General features: G+C 49.3%; 2 protein-coding genes across 16 annotated transcripts in view; one reads left to right on the top strand and one right to left on the bottom strand.

The window, feature by feature from the left end:
* Nucleotides 1-13,374, top strand: part of KANSL1 (KAT8 regulatory NSL complex subunit 1) — a 172,888-nt gene extending 159,514 nt beyond the window's left edge. Inside the window, 9 exon segments of the mRNA XM_043904919.1 lie at nucleotides 4,348-4,530; nucleotides 4,981-5,169; nucleotides 5,506-5,654; nucleotides 9,157-9,278; nucleotides 9,936-9,993; nucleotides 10,214-10,326; nucleotides 11,052-11,214; nucleotides 11,216-11,305; nucleotides 11,579-13,374. Of these exon segments, the coding sequence (XP_043760854.1) occupies nucleotides 4,348-4,530; nucleotides 4,981-5,169; nucleotides 5,506-5,654; nucleotides 9,157-9,278; nucleotides 9,936-9,993; nucleotides 10,214-10,326; nucleotides 11,052-11,214; nucleotides 11,216-11,305; nucleotides 11,579-11,806 (1,295 nt within the window). The 3' untranslated portion in view covers nucleotides 11,807-13,374.
* Nucleotides 13,375-15,030: 1,656 nt separating this feature from the next.
* The window catches only part of MAPT (microtubule associated protein tau), a 119,292-nt gene continuing 113,264 nt past the window's right edge, over nucleotides 15,031-21,058 (bottom strand). For all 15 annotated transcript variants that reach the window (XM_043904923.1, XM_043904922.1, XM_043904920.1 and 12 more), the window contains one exon: nucleotides 15,031-18,907. In XM_043904923.1, the coding sequence (XP_043760858.1) occupies nucleotides 18,692-18,907 (216 nt within the window). In that variant the 3' untranslated portion in view covers nucleotides 15,031-18,691. The remainder of the gene's footprint in view (nucleotides 18,908-21,058) is intronic.

Here is a 21,058-nt window from a genome sequence, read left to right as displayed (position 1 = left end):
ATGCCCATTGCCTATGCAGGTGTGAAATGTGTGGCGTCCTCTAGCTGAACTGTTGTTCTCTTCCATTTTTATAACTCTTTCTTTGCTTACTTTCAGGTCCTCTGTGTCTATTTTCAGAGTTGTAGCTCTGTGTGGATCCAGGTGTTATTACTCAGAGCATGAACTCAGACTAGCAATTCCTAAGAGATCATTTTTGTTCACTGATTTTGGGGGATTTAACTTAGTTTCTCTTCACTTTTATATGAAAGCTGCTAAAACACAGCAAACTTCTAGCAATGTATAGTAGCCCGAGTCCCATAAACAGTTTGTTGTTATCCCTAACAGCTTATTCAGGGGGTTTTATAGGGGAAGTTGCTCTTGGTTCTGCTTAATAGCCAACTCCAGAGCACAAGGTAATGGTCTACACTTGTGCCAATTTTTACTTCTGAGCATTTAAGTGGGGGTGGGGAGAGGGTTAGGAGTGGAGTTTTAGTTGAAAAGTCATTAACATGCTAGAGTTGAGAGGTGCAGTAGTCATCTAGTCTAGCAATAACATAAATCTTTTTTCTCTCTTGTGTTTAGTGAGATTGATTTATAATTAGATTAATTAACTAATTATTTGAGATGGGTCTGAGGTCTTGGGCTACAACAGAGAGAGCACTGCCATGAGCCTGTGCCTGCGGCAGACAGAAGAGGTGAGAGAGAGAGAGCATGTGTGCTAGGATATCTCCAGCCCTGATCAGATCTTGCTGCCTCATTTTACAGATGAAGATGCTGAAGCCCAGCCAAGTGATTTGTTCTTGTTCTATCCTCCTCCTCAGTGATGGAACCAGGTTCTGTGTCCAGGACTACTTATTTGCACTATAAAAGAGCGGGAGGAATAAAATCACTATGCTTTTGTAGTCCCATTAAACAGCCTATGCAGACTTTCCTCATGGTCCAGTAGTTAAGACTGCATGCTCCCTATGCAGGGGGCATGGGTTCAATCCCTGGTTGGGGAAGATCCCACATGCCGTGTGGTACAGCCCTTCAAAAGACCAAATAAATAAGAAAAACCGGCCTATGCCAAGTGGGAGTAACTCTCCTGCTGACACAGGGGATGTCCTGGGATATAGAAGAGGTGTTCCCCCACTTCTTGAACCTTCTTTATACCTTTGAACTCAGCCCAGCTTTCAGAATTTCTATAGACAGTGCTTTATTTCCAATACACCCTTTTCCTCAACCACTCTAAGCAAAGAATTTTTAATGAATTAAAATTCCCCTAAATTTAATTAATACCTCTAAACTCAATTCTTATGTGGGGCTCTAAGGGCTAGGAGTACAGTGAGCTCTGATATCCTTAGCCTGGCTGAAAGCTGGTTGATCATTTAAGGGTTATGATAGGTGAATTTGTTTTTAAATGTGTAAAAGAATAATTATGGAAAAAATTTCACAAGAGAGCACTGTTCCAAGAGATGTGTCTGATTCTTTGAAGTGTCATGAAATACATAGTCTGTGCTATAGGAAAGAGTTAAGTTTTGCTACACTGCAGAACTCTTTTGAAAAATATTCTACACTGTCCACTTCCTTGGGAATGAATAATTTTAGAACTCTCAGATTCCACCTCAGAATTAAACTGCTCCATTCTCTGGGTTTTCCGGGTGTCTCAGATGGTAAAGAATTTGCCTGCAGTGCAAGAGATCCAGGTTTGATCCCTGGGTTAGGAAGGTCCCTTGGAGAAGGCCATGGCCAGAGGAGCCTGGCGGGCTGCAGTCCATGGGGTCACAGAGAGTTGCACACGACTGAGTAGCTAACACACTTAAGCATCAATTCTTTGGGCCAAAGAATAATTTCATGGTGTAGTGGCTAAGAGTATGAGTTTTAGAGTTTTACAGACTTGAGTTTGAATGTTGCTTGTTCCTTTCTAACCCCTGAAGGAAGAAATGGCAACCCAGTCCAGTATTCTTGCCTGGAAGATCCCATGGGCTGAGAGGAGCCTGACAGGCTGAAGTCCATGGGGTCTCAAAGAGTCAGACACAACTGAGCTTGTACACTGTGTTAGTTACTAAACTGTGTAACCTTGACAGTTAATTCACCTTTCTACATCTGTTTTCTATCATTAAAAGGAGCATAGTAATGCATCCTGGAATTGTTTTGAAGGTAAAGTAATACACAGCACCAGCCACCATATAATGGGTTTTTTATTTTTTTAATTTTATAATGGGTTTTTTAAATGTTCACTCATCCCCCTTTTCTTTGACCCCCACTCCTAGTTTAGATCAAGCACATCCTCTACTTTCCCTGGGAGCCAGAACCCCATTAATGTTTGAAGTGAAGTGAAGTCGCTCAGTCATGTCTGACTCTTTGTGACCCCATGGACTATAGCCTACCATGCTCCTCCATCCATGGGATTTTCCAGGCAAGAGGACTGGAGTGGATTGCCATTTCCCTCTCCAGAGCATCTTCCCGACCCAGGGAACGAACTCGCCTCTCCCGCATTGTGGGCAGACGCTTTACCATCTGAGACACCAGGGAAGTCCTAAGTACATTAAATATAATAAATATAAAGTAATTCTGGAAAAAGAAGGCATGCCATAGGTTGCAGTGATTTTTGAAAGATGGAAAGCAAGATAACTATAGAGAAATAAAACTAGAAAAAAGGAGCCCAAAGCATATGCTTTTAGTAAACTCTTGTCAGGTAGCAGCTGGTAAGGGGACAGTTCTTTGCCCACACTTAAAAAGGACAGAAAAACAGGGATGAGACCTGGGCATTTGGGTGATAGATCTGGACTTGTTCTGAAATATAGCTAGGTTAGATTTTAACCCTTTTCCATAATGCAGTGATGTTTCATTCTATGCTACAGTATTGAGTATGGACTCAGGGACTGGGACTTTTGAGTGTGTCTCAGGTGGTTAATGATTGATTCCCTGGAGGAACTGAGAGCTAAAGTGAGATGTGCTGATCTTCAGATGTAAAAGGACCATGAGAAGTTTTTCAGAACCCTGAAGAAAGACCCACCTATATCCCTGGTGGTGAAGTTTCAGAATGAAACTAGAAAAGGAAAATTGTAAAGTTAAGATTGCCACTAGAGGTTCTAGCCAGAGTAATAGGACAAGATGTAGAAATAAAGGCATACAAATTGGAAAGAAAGTAAAGCAGCTTTTTGTAAATGATGCATTTGTGTGTGTAGAAAATTCTAAGGATTCCACAACAGCTAACAAAACTTAATAATAGATTTGAGATCACAGGATACAGGCCACTGTATTAGAAATTACTATATTCCTACATACTAGCAGTAAGCAATTATAAACAGAACTTTTAAAAAGTGATAATGATGACATTATTATTTGTAAGTCATAAAAATATGAAGTACTCAAAGAATCAGTTTAACAAAATGTGTATAAGAACTGTACAATGAAAACCACCCAACGCTGATGAGAGGAAATACAAGAAATCCTAAATAAATGGAGAGAAATACCATGTTCACAGATTGAAAGATTTGGTATTGGAGTTTGCCCCAAATTGGCTGAGTCAATATAATAGCACAACAAGCTCCCCCCCACCCCACCAAAAGTTTAAAAGAAGAAGCAGAGCACCTACAAATGATTGAGTCAAATTCCATCTTATTGGTGATACTGTAGTAATAGCTTTAAGAATCTGAGAGAAAACTGGTTTTAATCTTGAAATGCTCTTTCGAAAGAAATTACTCAAACTCAAGTCCGCATTCTTAGGAAAATAAAAAAAGGAAACTAACAAAATGGAAAGATACAAGAAAGAGTAGTGAACCCCCCCCAAAAAGGTAGAAGTTATAATTAAGTCTAAAAGATTTAATTTGTAGTATTCAATATTAATCAATTCATTTACTTAAAAACCTAGATAATCCCCAGATAGGGAGGTGGTGGGTGTCTGGAGGAAGGAGGGAGAAATGATCTAGTTCTTAGTGGGGAAAGATGCAGTGCCCAGTCCAGTGCCTGATAAAGTAGCAGACAATAAATAGTTGTTGAAGGAATATAAATCCTGATTAACTTTATGTTGAAAGAAAGAAATAACCTTGAAATGTTTCAGTTTCTAGAAGAATAAGAACAGGATGTTCTTTCAAACCAATGGAGTTTAACAGATTTAGCGGAACACAGGAACAAAGAAAAGACCATCATAGATTTTGGTTTTGTTTGGAACTTGAAAAATAAAAGGCACCAATGACTTCCCTGTGAGTAGAAGAGTGACCTTCAGTGATGTTCCAATAAACAGATCTTCCCCCTGACAGTGCTTGTTCCTCGAAGTCATCCTACCACTGGGCACATAAGAGAAGGGTGTGAGGTGGGTCTCGCTCCCTGGAGAGCCGGAGCCCAGGGGTCTGGACTGATGGTGATGTTTTGTGTTTCTTGCAGATGTCCCCACAAGCCTGCACTTCCAGAGCATGCTGAAATCTCAGTGGCAGAACAAGCCTTTTGACAAAATCAAACCTCCAAAAAAGTTTTCACTTAAGCACAGAGCACCCATACCAGGCAGTCTGCCAGATGCAGCTCGTAAAGACAGGCACAAGTTGGTCAACTCCTTCCTAACAACAGCCAGTAAGTTTCAGGGGTCCATAGAGTCCTCCAGTTATTTTTCTGTTCCTCTTATGTTCTCAGGTTACTGGTATGGCCATGGCAGTCTGATGGGGTTGGGAGAGACAGTTGACAGATGCAAGTTCAGCCCACAGTCTTCTTTTTCTGCTCATCTTGGATGCTCTGGGATGGACTATGAAAGCTGTTCTGGGGCTCAGTGAGCAGCCAAGTGGGGCATGGCATTGGGTGCATCTGTGGGCCGGCTGTCTTTTGTAGTCTGGTGTCACATTTTTCTCCAGTTGAGAGCCTGGTGGGCTCCCTGGCCTGTCCTGGCCAGTGTGTTGCTTGCTAGGAGCTTCAGTCCCAGAGGACTGTCCTGCTGCCCTGGGTGTCTGTCATTGACCTAGAGTGAACTCAAATAAGAAAAGGTTGAGAGAAGATACTTCACAGCTCTTTTTCTGTTCCCCTCCTCAGAGCTGTCCCATCACCAAACCCGGCCTGACAGGACCCACAGGCAGCACTTAGACGATGTGGGGGCCGTGCCCATGGTGGAGCGAGTGACAGCGCCAAAAGCAGAGCGCTTGCTCAGTCCGCCGCCACCCGTGCATGACCCCAACCACAGCAAAATGAGATTGCGAGACCATGCATCTGAGAGAAGTGAAGGTAGGGCCAGGCCCGGCACCTCCGCCTGCATCTGCACCTGCGCAGGGCTTTCTGGGGCAGCTGGGCTTCCTGTCACTGCCCCTAGCTGTGTCCTTCACTTGCTAGGAAGGCAGAGTAGAGGGGTCCGACCGCTTCTAAGTGTAGGTCACTCTTAACTGCTATAGCAACCTCTGCTCCACACCCTGCCTCCCATCAGCCAGTTTGCTTCATCTTTTTATCCTCTAGGCTTAGAAAGCATTTTTGCCTTTACTGAGTATTGCTGGCCTTCCTAACTTGTGCTGGAAGTAGAGCAGGTTGAGGTAGCCATGTATTCCTCTTTTCTGTTGACCTCTGCAGTATTGAAGCATCACACAGACATGAGCAGTTCGAGCTACTTGGCGGCCACCCACCACTCACCACACAGTCCCTTGGTGCGACAGCTCTCCGCCTCCTCAGACACCTCTGCACCCACCAGCTCTAGCCCACAGGTCACAGCCAGCACGACTGTAAGTACCCGCGTGGAGTGGGCCAGACAGCCCCTCTGCAGTGACAGCTCCCTCTGGTGGATTTGGAGGACAGTGTGGAAAGAGGGTCGTGAGGGCCAGGGCAGTTACAGGGACTTAGCTCATCCTGACTTGTGTGTCTTTTTTAAGTCAAAGTGGTGCTATTTAATCCTCCATTATGTTATTTTCCTTGAGTTGTTCTTAGTAAAGATGGATCTGAGCTGAGCCAGCCATAGAAAGCTTGAGGCAGAGGCAAACTCGTGGGTGATCTGTGACTGTTCAAGATACATGGGACTAAGTTTGGCACAGAACTCCACAGTACCATGACTCTTAATTCTGTTGGCCTGAGAAGTAAACATGAGAGGAGGAATGCAAAAGAGGTGTCTGTGGGCCTTAAAGACGTTTGATTTCCTCGTTTTTAATCTCCGGGGGAGTGGAGCTGGAGTGTTGGGAATAAACACTGGGTGCTTGGAAGGGAAGGTTGATGTGGACCCTGTTTTTTAAGTGTGCAGAGCAGGATTACAGATCCAGCAGGCCACACTGGCAGGACTGACATGTGCGTTCAAAGTGGCAGGCTCTCTGACTCCTGATCAGCTTTCGTAGTACCACTCTTCACCCCAAAAGCAGTTTGCACGGCCGTTCCAGACACACAGTCACGTTAATACTCTGTGATGTTTTCATTCCTCAGAATGTGCCTCCTTGAACACATATACCTGTAGCTACTTTGTGCCCACCAAAAGGGTCCTTTATATAGTAATCATCCTAATAATAATGGAGGTAGTAATAATAGAATGCTGCTGCTGTAAATGTTTACTGTGTCCGTGCTAGGTACATACGTGTTACCACATTCAACCTGTAACACCCTTCAAGGTGCAGGTGGTGTAGAAGATTCCAATTTTGTTGGCAGGAAAACTGAGGCTTTCCAGGGTTGAGTACATAGCATAAGGTGAGGCGACTTGTCAGGGCTGCAGTTGGGATTCCCACCCAGGTGGTCTGGCCACAGAGCCAGCTCTCTTGGGTCGTGCGGCACAGAGGGAACCTGGGTTGGGGCACAGCAAAGGTGACTTAGGCAGGGGCTCCGATGCCCCTTCAGAGCTTACCTCAAGAAACTTCAAAGCCCACAAAATGTGCTCAGTAGGCTCTGCAATCAGGTGGGAATTCATATCGTTCTGTCTCTGCTGTTAAAAATCGGACAGTCTTTCCCAGATGACCTTGTTCCTCCCTGCTTCGTCCCCTCCCACACCCACAGGTTTTATCTCCATAGCGGTGTAGTCTCTGTGGTAAGCCCAGGTATTCATTAGCAGGGGTCTCAGAAAAACAAAGGATTTTACAGAGACTAATTCTAATGGAAGTCTTCTCTCAGATCCTCGACTTGGTGAAGCTTTAGTGTTTTTTCACATGCCTCTTTCTCATGCCTGGAAAATGTAAACTTAGGCCTGAATCACTTGAAATTTTTGCTTACTATCTAATGAGCATCAATTTTGTATATACCACTGTGCTGACCTTTGAGGCTCTCGTTGGCCATATTTTTTCAAAGAATCTGGATTTATTTAATAGCAGGAAGAGTGATAGGCCAGGTAGTTAAGGTGAGAGGCTACAGGACACTGGAGGGAGTGGGGAGGAGGGGGATGGGGCGTGTGCTCATGCTTGCCGCGGAAAGCCACGTGAGCCGGTGGGGTCTTCTTTTCTTTTTTTTTTCCTTCTTGGACGCCCTGGATATTCTGATTTGATGGTTTAGAAGAGATGGGGCCCTGAACCTATTTTTTCTCTTTTAAATATCATCTTGCGCCTCACCTTCTGGCAGCCAGGTTTGGGAACCTCTCTTCATTCTCATCACCTGCCCTCCACCTCCGGTCCTAAACAGGAGAACATAGTTAGGTTAGACCATGTGAGTGTCTTCTGGAATTAGGGCATCTACATGTGGGGTGGGGGCTGAGCCTGTTGAACCCCACAGCCCGCTCCTGTCTCCCTGCCTTGAAGGTACTGACAGCAGACCCAAGGAGATTCAGGGAAAATACATACTTGTTTCTGCCGGCAGTTTCACACTTGTTCTTGACCACAATCCAGGGAAAGCTGTCTATTGAGGTTCCTTTGGGTACACTTCCTGCAGTGGAGTGTGTGAGTTCAGCAGACATGTGGGGGTGAGTCCACTGAACCTCAGCCAGGCAAGGCTTGCAGGTCTCTTCAGCTGTTCTGGTCAGCCAGTTACCCTGAATTCGTGAAGGCAGGGACAGTCTGTTCTCATTGATAGCAGAAGAAAATGAGGTGAAAAAGACATTGTGATAACCTGAAATCGCAGGTGACAGCTGCTGAGATCCTGGCCCAGGAAATACTGCCTTTCAGCATTCTCTGAGAAGGTCCTGAAATGATCGGATGGATCGGTCGTGGATCTCCTTCCGGGAACAGGAAATCGAGGGAAACAGCCTCTTCCCCCCACTCTCCCCTCACTGACCCCTTCCCTCTGGGCTGCCCACACTTGGTGGTTTGGGTTTGAATGCAGCCCCTTAGGTGTTTGCAGCTGCGCTGTCGCCATGGCAGCATGTTTGTCATCCCACTGTTTCCCTCTGGCCTCTCACAGCTCAGTTGCCAGTCTCTGTTTCAGGGCAGGGTGTTTGCTATCTGGGCACAGGCAGCCCTCAGACTTGCCCCTCCATCTAAGAAGCCGTGCCCCTTGGCTCCTTGCTTGAGTCCTCCTCCGGTCTCCCAGCTGCTGCAGAAGGCCCCGCCCCTGCTCCCTAATGTTGGATCCTTATTAAGTGTTCTTTCCCAGGAGTTTGATCTTAACTTCCTGTAGGAGCAAATCTCCTTTCTCCAGGAGTGTGAACTCTACAGCCAAGGCCTCTTCATCCATTTCCCTCCACTTCTCTGCATTGATAGAGCTAGAACGCTCTCAGCTTTTTCCCTAAGAATAATAGCCAGAAAGGGGAACTCACATAAGGGTTCAGCAGATGGTGGGCACAGATTTAGCTGAAGAGTTCAGATCTGCGAGAAGGAAGTGCTTTCATGGCAACCAAGATTAGCAGATCACTGAGCTGAGCCTCCCATGGGGCATCTTTCAGGATGGAAGAGTTCATCTTTTTCGTCCAGAGAGTTAGCTCTAGGCTTAAGCATTGCTTTTTCCACCATGGGTCTCTGTCATAGAGATAAAAGGGGGGGAAACAGGTTGGGGGGGTTGTTAAAGGTATGTGGAAGAGTCTTAAACTGTGGCAGTTGTCTCAGGGTGCCAGGACACCCACCTCTGTGACACTGAGGAGAGGTCTCTCCACGTGAGAGGGTGGCCGGTGAGACTTGGGAAGGTCTTCCTCAGGACCCACCTGGTGTTCCTCCTGAGCGCGTTGCTGGTGGGAGACCGTCCACACAGCACAGGCAGTTGCTGTCATCCCTGCTTGGGCCCTCCCCAGGGACCCAGGTGCCTGGTTATTGGTGATCCTGTTTTAAATCTCAGGTTTAGGATTTGATGTGTGTAGAATTGTTCTTCCCTTTTAAACTTGCCTTTGTCTTACAGCAGCCAGTAAGGAGGAGAAGGGGAGAGAGCTCCTTCGATATTAACAACATTGTCATCCCGATGTCTGTTGCTGCAACCACCCGTGTAGAGAAGCTCCAGTACAAGGAAATTCTTACCCCCAGGTAGAAGCCCTGCACGATCGGCTCTGCTCTTTGTTCTCCCTGTTACTGCCATTTCCCTGTCCCCTAGTCACTGAGTCCCTGTCCCCTACTCACTGGGGCCTAGCCTTGGCTTTTGTCATTAAGAGAAGGGATCAGAGTGAAATTCTTTCTTTTTTTTTTTTTTTTTTAAATTATTTCTATATATAATTTTCTTCATTGTATGTGTGCCAACCAGACCACAGGCCACAGACTGGCTATAGACATGTTTTGTTTGATGCATACAGATGTGTTTTAAAATACTGAATTTGTTGTCAGCATCAAAGCAAGATTTCACATAGGAATCTTTATTTCCAGCTTTTGTTGACAAATCAAAAATTTGGGCAACCGTGTCTATGCATCCCCATGTGGTGGCAGCCAGTTGGTGCTGAGTAGCGTTGGTCCCCTTTATACAGGTTCTTCTGCTTGAGTTCGTCGGTCCCCCAGCTCTGCTCCCACCCTCAGCCTGCTTTCCCTGTTTCTGGCCCTTGTGGGTATCGAGTGTGAGGCCTCTGATGGAAAGAGTCCCCCAAGGCTGAGAAGGCCCAGGGAGAGCAGGTGGCGAGTGCTCATTCCCTTGCGCATATGTTTTTCTGGCCCGACTGCCTGTGTTCTCACAATTCTGCCTTCTTGGTTTTGCAGCTGGCGGGAGGTTGATCTTCGGTCTCTGAAGGGGAGTCCTGACGAGGAGAACGAGGAGGTAATGGCATGGTCGGTCCTCTTAGAAGAGCACACACACTGCAGATACTTCAAGACCTGTGGGTGTCCAGTGCAGGCTGCGTTGTATTCTTGTCCTTACCAGGAAGAGCCTAGTATGTGGGGGAGGAGGGAGGCGATGTGCTGCTTCTAGAACTGATCTACCCCCACTTAAATGTGACTTCCTGGCGGAAAGGGGGGTCCACAAAGGTGCTCTTTTGCAGATCGAGGACCTGTCTGACGCAGCCTTCGCCGCTCTGCACGCCAAATGTGAAGAGATGGAAAGGGCTCGCTGGCTGTGGACCACAAGTGTGCCACCTCAGCGGCGAGGCAGCAGGTGATGTGGCAGGCGCCAGGTCCCCAGGGCCTGTGCCGGGGGGGTCGGCGGGGAGCTCGGGCCCAAGCTGTGTCCATGGGTTCTCACCTGGTTGCTCTTCGTGTTCCTCCCTGGCAGTGGTGGAGAATGCACACATTCCTTGGTGTTTGTTGGGACCCATGCGGGCATAAGTAGTCAAACGCTGGGTCCTCGCTGAGTGGTTACTGTCCAGTTATGACAAACTCTGGTGGTCTCCCAACTCCAGGAGTAGGCCATCTGGGAAGTTGGAGGCCGATCGAGGGGGGTCTGGTGATACGGTGGGAGGAGCTTTGGAAGCCTCCGAACCAGCCCACCTTCTGTGGACAGCAGAGTGTGCACAGCTCTCTGGTCCCCCTTGACTTGGGAGACCTGTCCTCCCCTTTCTCCTTTAATGTTACAGTGAGCAGCCCTCAGGATTCTCAAGTAGGGGGGTTAGGGCTCTTGTTCTCGCTTTTTGCCCATAGCGTGTGCCTGGCCCCATGCACAGTGACGGGGGAAGCGAGGGTTGGTGGTTCCAAGGAGACACCTGCTGGTGTCCGTCTGCCTCAGCTCTGCTGGTCGGGAGGCTTTTGTCACACATGCCATGCCATGCCACCTTTTCTGGCTTTTTTTGGCATGACAAAAGCCTGCCACCTCCCAACCCCAAAAATGAATAGATGAGAAGCTCCCTGTCACCGGGCACTTAGATTGCACTTCTCGGGGTACAGGTCTTACCGGTCATCAGATGGACGGACAACACCCCAACTGGGCTGTGCCAACCCCTCCACCCCCCAGCCTGCCTCCCCGGATGTCAGTAGCAGTCACTCCTTGTCGGAGTTCTCCCACGGGCAGTCCCCCAGGAGCCCGATTAGCCCGGAGCTGCACTCGGCCCCCCCTCACTCCCGTGGCTCGGGACACCCTCCGACACCTGGCCAGCGAAGACACACGCTGTTCCACACCAGAGCTGGGGCTGGACGAGCAGGTGAGCAGCGACACCTTTCTGTGGGATTGGAGGCGGCAGATGGGGCAGTTGGGGGGCCAGTACCTGCCCAAGATGGACCTTCATTTTATGGACCACCCCCCCATCCCCAGTTTGAAGGGGACAAGGGACTGTACATGAAGTTGACCTTCTGAAGGTGCCATGGAACACTGGCCCTTGTTACAAGGGTGCCCGCTCTGAGAATCGTCCCCAAGCCTGCCCCAGAGCTCACAGACCTGGGGCCAGTCCTCACCATGGCGTCTTGTCTGCCCACAGTCCGTCCAGCCGTGGGAGCGGCGGACCTTCCCCCTGGCATACAGCCCCCAGGCGGAGAGTGAGGACCAACTGGATGCACAGGAACGGGCGTCCCGCTGCACTCGGCGCACCTCGGGCAGCAAGACTGGCCGGGAGACAGAGGTGGCGCCCACCTCGCCTCCTGTCGTTCCCCTCAAGAGTCGGCATCTGACGGCCACAGTCACAGCTCAGCGTCCAACTCACAGATGAGTGGGATACGAGAATCTAAACAGACTCACTAACTATTGGCATTAAAGCTTCAGAAATCTCTGCGTTTGATATTCAAACATCATATGCCGAAAATTTTCACAGTTTTTAGTGAATTTAAGGAATTTAGATTCTACTTTGGTATTTTTTTTTCTTGTTTTGATTTTTGTTCTGTTTTGGTTTCCATGTTTTCTTGTCACACACCTGAGCACTTCCTCCAGTTGGCAAACAGAAGTTCAGGATAAGAGCCTGCCGGCCTGGTCCCGGCACCTCCTCTGCACTGTTGAATCACTGGACTTAGCCATGTCGGATGGTCACCCCTCTCCTTTGCCCCAGTGGGCAAGGTGGGACAGCCAGGTGGGCAGAGGGGAAGGACTCTGCAGCTCCGTGTCGCCCCCTGAGGTGAGGGTTGGGGAGAGCAGTGTGCTCTGGGCTCTCGCTGGCCCGCCCCTCTGTGGCTTGGCTCAGCTCTGGCCCCCCAGCTGGGTCTCCTTGGTCGTCTGTGCTGGAGCACCCCAACCAGAGCCTCTTGACCGGCCCTGCCAGCTGTTCCCACTCAGCCTTCAGCTGACAGAATGGCTTCCCCTTGTCCCGCAGATCTTGGAGACCTACCAGGGTTTCCTCTGCGTTCAGTCGTCCCTGTCTTGACTCCTTAACTGCAGTAACCTGGCTGCGGCTGCTCGGGTCCCTATCCTTCCCAGTCCCCTCATCTGCTGCCCACACCAGACACACACCCACACCTGGTCCTTCCCCTTGGATCGTTTTTCCCACTTATCCTGGTCTGTGGAGGTGTAGGGTCTTCCCACTCCTCTCACTCTAGGGAGTCTGGGAAATGAGCAGCCATCGCCCCTCCGGAATCCTGTTTTCACTGATGGGGTCATTTGGAATCATTTGGTCCTATCCCTTCCTCCGCCAGTCCGGTTCCCTGTCGGTGTCTGTCCACCTTTCCTCTCTCGAGCTCCTTTGCCTGTGGAACACTGTCTGGTCCTTGGTCCTTGCTGTGGGTCCCGTCACTCCCCGTCACCCCCTGGGATAACCGTGTGCCTGTCTCATCTATGATCACATCACCAAAAGGGGGGCAATAAGGACTTTTTTTTTTTTTTTTGCCATTTTGTAATCGTATAAAAATAGTAGACAAACTGCTTAATGTTGGGGTTTTTTCACAATTTTCAACATTAGTGATTTTTTTTTTGATTCTGTTTGCAAGTTAAAGGGTTTGTCATTGTTTCTTTAAAAAAAACAATAATGCACCATATCCCTATGCATAAAGTGCTTCTTCTATTTATAAGGTTGAAAATTCTGAATAACCCTTTTAGCATTGTAAAAAAAAAAAAAACAAAATCAAAAATGGAAAAAAAAAAACTTGTATTTTGTAAATATTTTCTTTTCCTGCTTTGAGCTGTGTATTGGCAGCGGAACATGTAGCTGTCTTTGTTCTATAGAAATGCTTTTCTTCAGAGAAGCTGATCTTTGTTAATGTCTTGATTCTGTTCGCAAAGCACAGACTAGTGCTTAAAAAAAAAAAAAAGGAAGGAAAAATTGAAAAAAATAATAAAAAAAAAGTGACAGAACGTAGTATGCCAGGCCTTTCTTGTCACTGGACGTGGTGATCGTGGTCAGGACCTGCCCTGCTGGGGGAGCTCCTCTGACTGGCACTGAACATTGGGAAGACTCCGTGCCATCTTCTGGGCACAGGTGGGCTCCTCTGATGGTCACCAGAGAGGGGATGTGGGTTTTCATAGGTGTGGCGGGTAAGAGATGTCAGGAGGAAAGGTGGTGGTGGTTGGGTATAAGTAATTGACCCATTGCTTTTTTTTTTTTTTTAAAGTTCATTTCCTTTTTTTTTTTTTTTTGGTTGCGCTGGGTCTTCGTTTCTATACTTTGGCTTTAATGTGCCTACCTCTGGTGAGGCCAGCCGCAGTGTGGCTTTTTTTTTTTTCAATCTAAATTGTTCTCTAGGGTTTCCAGGTGGCTCAGTGACAAAGAATCCACCTGCCAATGCAGGAGACATGGGTTCATTCTTGATCCGGGAAGATCCCACATGCCGAGTGGCAACTAAGCCCGCGCACCACGACTGCTGAAGCCCGAGCAGCACCCCGAACCAGTGCCCTGCAGCAGGGGGAGCCACCGCAGGGAGCCCGCGCGCAGCAACGAAGACCCAGCGCGGCCAGGAAGGAGAAGATTATAAAGAAAGCCAATTTCTCTGTAGTGGAGATTTCACATCTCACTTTTGACCTCCTCTGGGTTTGAGATCACTGAGGATTTAATACACTTTGCACAGAGCCTGAGCTGGTTCTCAGCAGCTTTCTTGTGAGGAAAGAAGAAAAGTTTTGATTTTCTTTGTAGAAGATGAGTAAGTGGGCGGGCCTGGTTCTCTCGCTGCTTCCTTTTTTTCCCTTTTCACAGCAGTCAGGTCAACACAGCCAGTGAAGCTGCCTGAGTGTTTTATATATATAATTTTTTTTTTTTTTGGTCTTTTTTTTTTACCCAAGTTCTGAAGTCTTTGGCTGCCCTGTTGCTGCTTCTGTAGTTCGCAGTTAAGATCTGCTGTACTTAAGCTTCTGTCTGCAATGGCTAAAGCATCTCAGGAAAAGCTGAGAAAAGTGATTATTTTGAAACTGTGGAAAAATCAAAGGCCTGAACATTATGACCTTGACATAATCACGAAGGAACAATAATACGATGGGTTCTGCGTGTCTGCTTTTCTTTTCCTCTGTAGCCTCACCAGGGGCTATTTGGGATCCCTAATGGAGATCTAGCACTCTCCATCTGAGATGAGGCTCAGAGGAGAGCAGCTTTGATCCTGGAAGGAACCAGAGCCCCTCATTCCACTGACCAGCCCAGTCAGTGTCCTGCTTCAGCCCCAGGCCTCTCCACTCATTTCCACGGATCAAGAGATCTCACGGAGCTACCCCTGCCTTCTCAGGTCTGAATGCAGTGGTTTGGGTCTTTTACAGGCTGAGCCTTGTGAGCTGAGCCACAAGGGTATTTATTGCCCTTTGAGTTGGACCAGGATGGTTTGCCAGCACCAGAATGAGAAAATCGACTGGAAACAAACAAGCCTGAGAGTCCTTTCACCTTCAGGGCCCCAGAGCCAGCTGGTAAATCCTCACGTCCTGGTTTCAACAGTATGGTCATTTCCTGAGCTAAATTCCCAAAGGCTGGGAAGGGACTTAGAAATTGTAACATCCTTTTCTGGTCCTTTAAATCCATACACAAAGGCCTTATTTAATCAGAGTAATAACTTTATTTTCCAAATTCACTTTTACAGCAACAGTCAGTGTAAATCATTTGTTAAAACACACAATACACGATATGGACATTCACAGACAGGAAGCTAAGCTAAGATGGTTTCATGTCCCTCCCCCCACCCTCAAAATTAACAAAGAAATCATGGGACCTGCAAGTGCCAGAAATTGTCCTGCCCCACTGCAGATTCACGGGGCTCGGTCCGGTAGGTGAGACTGTCGGTGCCCAGGGTAAACCCTTTTCAAAATGGAAACCAGAAGGCTCTTGAAGCCACACTTCTGTAGAGAGGACAGGCCGATGACCTCCACCTCTGCCCTCGTCCCTGCCTCTCTCTGCTCTCCTCCGAGGACAGAGATCAAAGGGTGACAAGATCTTAGCAGCTGTTAGAAGTACAGGCTGTGTGTCTGGAGCTGGTGGGAAAGGTGACACGGAGGTGCCAATAACTTTGAGGAAAGGATGCCTCAAAGCAGCTTTGGGAGGCAGGATTATGGGCTTGGGACCCTGCAAAAGGGCAGCAGGACAGCAACCGGATCTCGATTCCTCCACAAACCTCACCACCTGGCCAGGAAGGAGAACTAGCTGGCAGCCTGCCGCACCTGTCAGTGGAAAGGCGAAATCCCAAGGGACTTCTGGCACCCGTGGTTGAAATCACGAAGAAAGGGTTACTAGGCTTCGGACTACTGCACCCCTTTGCCCAGTGGTTAACTATCTTACAGGTTCCTCCCCCCTCCCCCCTCGAACACAACAAGCAATCGCAGACAGGATACGGTCTCACCACTGAAGTCAATTTAAATGGAACTATTGATAAAGTGAGTGGAGAGCTTGAGGGGACCAGGTGGATGAGGGACACCGACTCCGGAGGAAACGGGTAGGGGTGTGCCAGCTCTGGGGGGATTGTCCTCATTTAAGGTTACAAGCCAGCATCCCTTTGCAGACTCCCTGCCAGCAACTGACCTGATCACCTAAACCATGATCTTCAGGCTGATCCCAACACAGGCGATTCCAGAGCCCTCTGGGAAGGAAGTACTTGGAAAGCCAGACACGAGGCTGCAAGGAGGGGTGCAAGGAACACGGCCAAAATCGGTGGCAGTAAGGAGGGGCCACATCGCTCACATCTTTACACCATTTCCTCCTCCTTCCTCAGAGCCCTTCCAAGACCAGCTGGGACTCAGAGAGCCTAGGAGAGCCTCATGGGGGGATGTTTGGGGCCCACATGATCCCTGGCATGGAACGCTCTGACTGCAAACGGAGCAGCCGACCCCAGACTGACCCTCCCAGCCCCACAGGGTTGACTTTGACTGTCCCCACACCAGAAATGGCAGACCTGGACCAAGGTTGAGATTTCCTTTAAACAGATTTTGACAAAGGCTGCTTCCCTTGTCCCCGTGGCAGGAGAGGGTCAGCAAGTGTCTCCTGACTTGTCACCACGTCAGAAAGCTGGGGCCGGTCGTTCGTCCCAGGCCCTGCTGTGGCCGTAGGGCCCTGGGTGGGCGGCTGGACCATCCTTCCTGAGGAAGAGCTTGGAGCTGAGGGGTGGGCTGCAGACCTTGCCCCAGTGGGCACTCGTGATGCGGGGAGCTGTCCGACCCTCTCTGGGGGCTGCTATGGGCCTTTTCTGGGGCCATCTTCACCGCAAGACACGTCCTCTGCCTGACAGAAGGGAGCCCCGGGTCAGGGAGGGGGTACCGGAGCTGCTGTCCTCTCTTGGGCTTCAGGTGTTCACAGCCGAGGGTTCTCCAGTGTCAGGATCTGGTCTCTGCTGGATCCACGATGCTGACGGAAATCTTTCATCAACTGGGAGAGCCACGTGGGCCTTCTGGATCTGAGTCCCGCTGGGGGGTGAGAGACACCGAGGACTCCCACGAGGGCGGGTTAGAAACCTCTTTACAAGCATTTCAAGATACATGCGTCCTTTTTTTTTTTTTCTTTTCACTATCAGAGTCACTCTGGTGAATCCAAGCATAAACAGACAAATCAGACTACAAGGCGACAGGGTGTGGACGGGGAGGGGAGGGCGACATCTATGTATATGTTCAGCTGCTCCAGGACAGACCACCCTGCTTCCCGCTGGGATGGGGTAAGAACCAGTTCCGAGGGGGCACATTTCCCTTTTCGGGGTGCGGAGGGCTGATGACACAGACTTGGGGTCGAGCAGCGGCTGGGCTCCGAGAGGCTGGCAGTCACAAGCTGGGGCAGAAGTGGGGGACAGCGGGGGCGTGGTCCTGCCCTGGGGGCCTTGCCCGCCTGCCCCAGTGCCATCGCTGGCATCCGGGACGGCCAGCCTGCTGCCAACTCGGCACTGGATGGGGACCGGGCCCAGACAAGGCATGAACATCCAGGGTCACTGTGAACCCCACCCTGGCTTGTGACTGTGATGGCGGTGGGGGCAGAGAATTGAGTAAGGTCGTGGGGTCCATTGTGAGGGACACAGCTGGATGCCTATAACTCAGAGAGATGGAGGTCCCCGGTGTCCGGACCTCGGCCTCCTTGACTTCCCCCTTGGTAGAGAGCAGGTGTCTCCCCGTCGGAACAATGTCCATCACCGAGAAGGAGTGGGTGGTGAGGCGGGGAACTCAGTGTGACGTAGTGAGGGGACAGGCAGTGACCGGGCTCCGCACGGCACACACACAGGCGTGGCGGGGGCAGACGGGGGGCTCCATGGCCGTGGGAAGGAGGAGAGGCCCAGGCTCGGGAACAGGCAGGTGCTCCCAAGAGGCACAAGTCCTTACAGAGAGAACTGGTTAGCCCTAAGTCCCAGATCTGTGAGGTGGCCAAAAAACATGGCTGTAGTTCCCACCTTCAGAACTCAATAGAATGGGGTTTCCAGGGGGCAGAGAGAAGCCCCTCAGCTCAGGACCCCCCAACCCTGCGAGAAGCAAGGAAGAGGCCATGCTCGGTAGTCTTTTCCAAGGAGGTGACCCACACGACGTCCTTCCCATCCCCTTCCTTCTCCTGCCCCGTCCCTTCTCCCCGCAGAGGGTAGGGACCTCAGCCGATCCCCAGCCGCCAAGAACAGGACTGCCTGGTCTGCCTGGTCTGCGGTGAGTGGTGGAGGCTGTGCCCTGCCCGCTGCCCTCCAGGCAGGCCCCAGCATCCCCTCCCCACACAGGCCCCTTCCCTTCCCTCCCCGCCCCCTGCCCGGCCCCGCCCGCTCCGCCCTGCTCCAGAGGCGGCCCTGCGCCTGTGGCTCCGCCAATGTGCCAAGTTGCAAGTCCCTTGTTGCCACTGCTGCCTCGGGGACACCCCCAGAATGGGGCACCCCCCCAGGCCTGGAGAGCCCCCGGAAGCAGCTTTCAGAGCCTCCCTTCTCCCTCTTCCACTCAGAGGGGGAAAAAAAAAGAAAAGTAACTGCCCAAGGAAGTTCTGGGTGGGGCCCTCTTTTGGAGCATTTTTAAAAATACTTTATTAGGATTGGCCCACCCATCAATTTGGAAAGCTGAACTTGGCTCTGTTCCGGTCACTGATTTGGAAGCCCCGAGCCAGAGCTGAGTGACAAGCAGGTTAGTGATTAACCGATGAACCGATCTGTGAGGAGCAGCTGGGGGAGGGCAGAGGGCGAAGGGCCAGAGCATTATTCTTTTTTTTTCCACACTCTCTCACTCTCTTCTCTCCACGGTTATTGACCGCCCCGGGGCCTGATCACAAACCCTGCTTGGCCAGGGAGGCGGACACCTCGTCGGCGAGGGTGGCGAGCTGCGGCGAGTCCACCAGGTCGATGCTGCCGGCGGAGGACACGTTGCTCAGGTGCCGGGGGGACGTGTCCCCCGACGCCACGGGTGACTTGTACACGATCTCCGCCCCGTGGTCGGTCTTGGCTTTGGCGTTCTCGCGGAAGGTCAGCTTGTGGGTTTCGATCTGTAAGAGAAGAGTGGGCAGGGTAAGGAGGAGAGTTGGGTCGGGTGACGGCCTGCCGGCCTTAGGAGGGAGGGAGCTGTGGTGGCCACAGTGGTTTCATGGCTTCCCAACAGCTAAGCTGCAGCATTCTAGTCACCTGCCAGCCAGCCCCCCAGGCCCCCTCTCCAGAAGCAGTGACCATTGTGGGCTTCCTGTGTACCCTTCTAGGAATAGCCCACACATGCAAACATGTGTATGTGTGAGTAGAGAAAAAAATACATATACATGTACATATATGCATATATATGGCAACAGTATCCACATGCTTTGCACTCCCGTGCTTAGGCTTAATACCTTGCATTGTCCCCACATAGCTCCCTCACTGCTTGCTGAGGCTGTGTGCTTTCCCATCACAGCAGATATACCAAAATGTATCTACTCCCTTGTTGGTAGATACTTAGGTTGTTCCAATCTTTTGCTCTCACAGACAATGCTGTGTATGAAAAATGTTGAATAACCTTGTACTCATCATTTCACATATGTACCGTGTCTCCTAGAAGTGGGACTGTTAGTAGGTCAAAAGGCATGCGCATTTCACGTTGAAGTGCACATGCACTTTGCCAGACTGCAGATGAAAGTGTGGAAAGAGAGGCTGGAGGAGATACAGGGAGGGGCCCAGACCCCCAGCCATCCAGCTGTGAGCCAAACACATTCCTCCCCTTTGCCAATGGCTGATGAGGACCCTGGAGGTGGCAGCTGCTGTGGGCAGCGCTGGCAGGTGTGCCAGAAAGCATGAGGCAACGGAGCCCTGATCAGAGCAGCGCATCGTTCTGAAATATACTAGCAGCTCATACAACTCATTATCAAAAAAGCAAACACCTCAGTCAAAAATTAGGCCCATGATCTAAAAAGACATTTGTCTAAAGAAGACAAGGATGGCCAAAAAGCACGTGAAAAGGTGCTCAACATTGCTAATTATTAGAGAAATGCAAGTCAAAAACCACACGAGGTATCGCCTCACTCTAGTTATAATGGCCATCAACAAAAAGTCTACACATAAGAGCTGCCATGTGATCCAGCGGTCCTATGTTCACAGCAGCCAAAACGTGGGGGCCACCTCAGTGTCCATTGACAAATGAATAAAGAAGATGTGGGAATGGAATTCAGCCACAAAAAGAATGAAATACTGCCATTTGCAGCAACATGGATGCAACTAGAGATTATCATACTAAGTGAAGTAAGTCAGAAAGAGACACATACTACATATCATTTGTATGTGGCATCTAAAATCCAGCACAAATGAACCCATCTACAAAACAGAAACAGACTCACAGACAGAAACAGACCCACAGACACAGAGATCACACTTGTGGTGACCACGAGGGCGTGGGGGAGAGATGGACTGGGAGTTTGGGATTAGCAGATGCAAACTAGTATATATAGAATGGGTAAACAACAAGGCCCTTCTATATGGCACAGGGGATTCTATTCTGTATCCTGTGATAAACCATAATGGAAAGGAATACAATAAAAAAGGATGTATGTATATAACTGAGTCATTTTCTATACAGCATAGCTTGGCACACCACCATAAATAAACAACATTGCAAAAAAAAAAAAAAAAAAAACTTTCAAAAAAGGTACAAATGAACTTATTTCCAAAAGAGAAAGAGACTCACAGACAGAAAACAAACTTACCAAAGAGGGAAGGGGAAGGGGGATAAATCGGGTTAGGATTAACATACACCCTACTACATATAAAATAGATAAGCAACAAGAACCTATTGTCTGCCACAGGGAACTAACTATGCTCAATACTTTGCAATAACCTATAAAGGAAAAGAATCCAAAAAAGAATATATGTGTGCATGTATAACTAAATCACTGTGCTCTACACATGAAACTAACACAACACTGTAAATCAACTAGACTTCAATAAAAATAAAGAAAAAAATAAGTAGAGCATCCTTGACCTGGAGGTCTTAGCTCCAAAGGATACCTGGAAAGCTCAGAAGCAGACAGTTTAGCTGCAGGTGGCAAGCAGTACATAGTTATTCTCTCCTGATGAGCTCTGAAGTGATGGACACAGTAATCCTCAACCTTTTTGGGGTCTTGGGACCTCCTTGGGGGCTTCCCAGGTGGCACTGGTGATAAAGGGTCTGCCTGCCAATG

The sequence above is a fragment of the Cervus elaphus genome, chromosome 5 (assembly GCF_910594005.1).
Source record: "Cervus elaphus chromosome 5, mCerEla1.1, whole genome shotgun sequence".
Lineage (NCBI taxonomy): Eukaryota > Metazoa > Chordata > Mammalia > Artiodactyla > Cervidae > Cervus > Cervus elaphus.
This window is presented reverse-complemented; position numbering and strand designations above follow the sequence as displayed.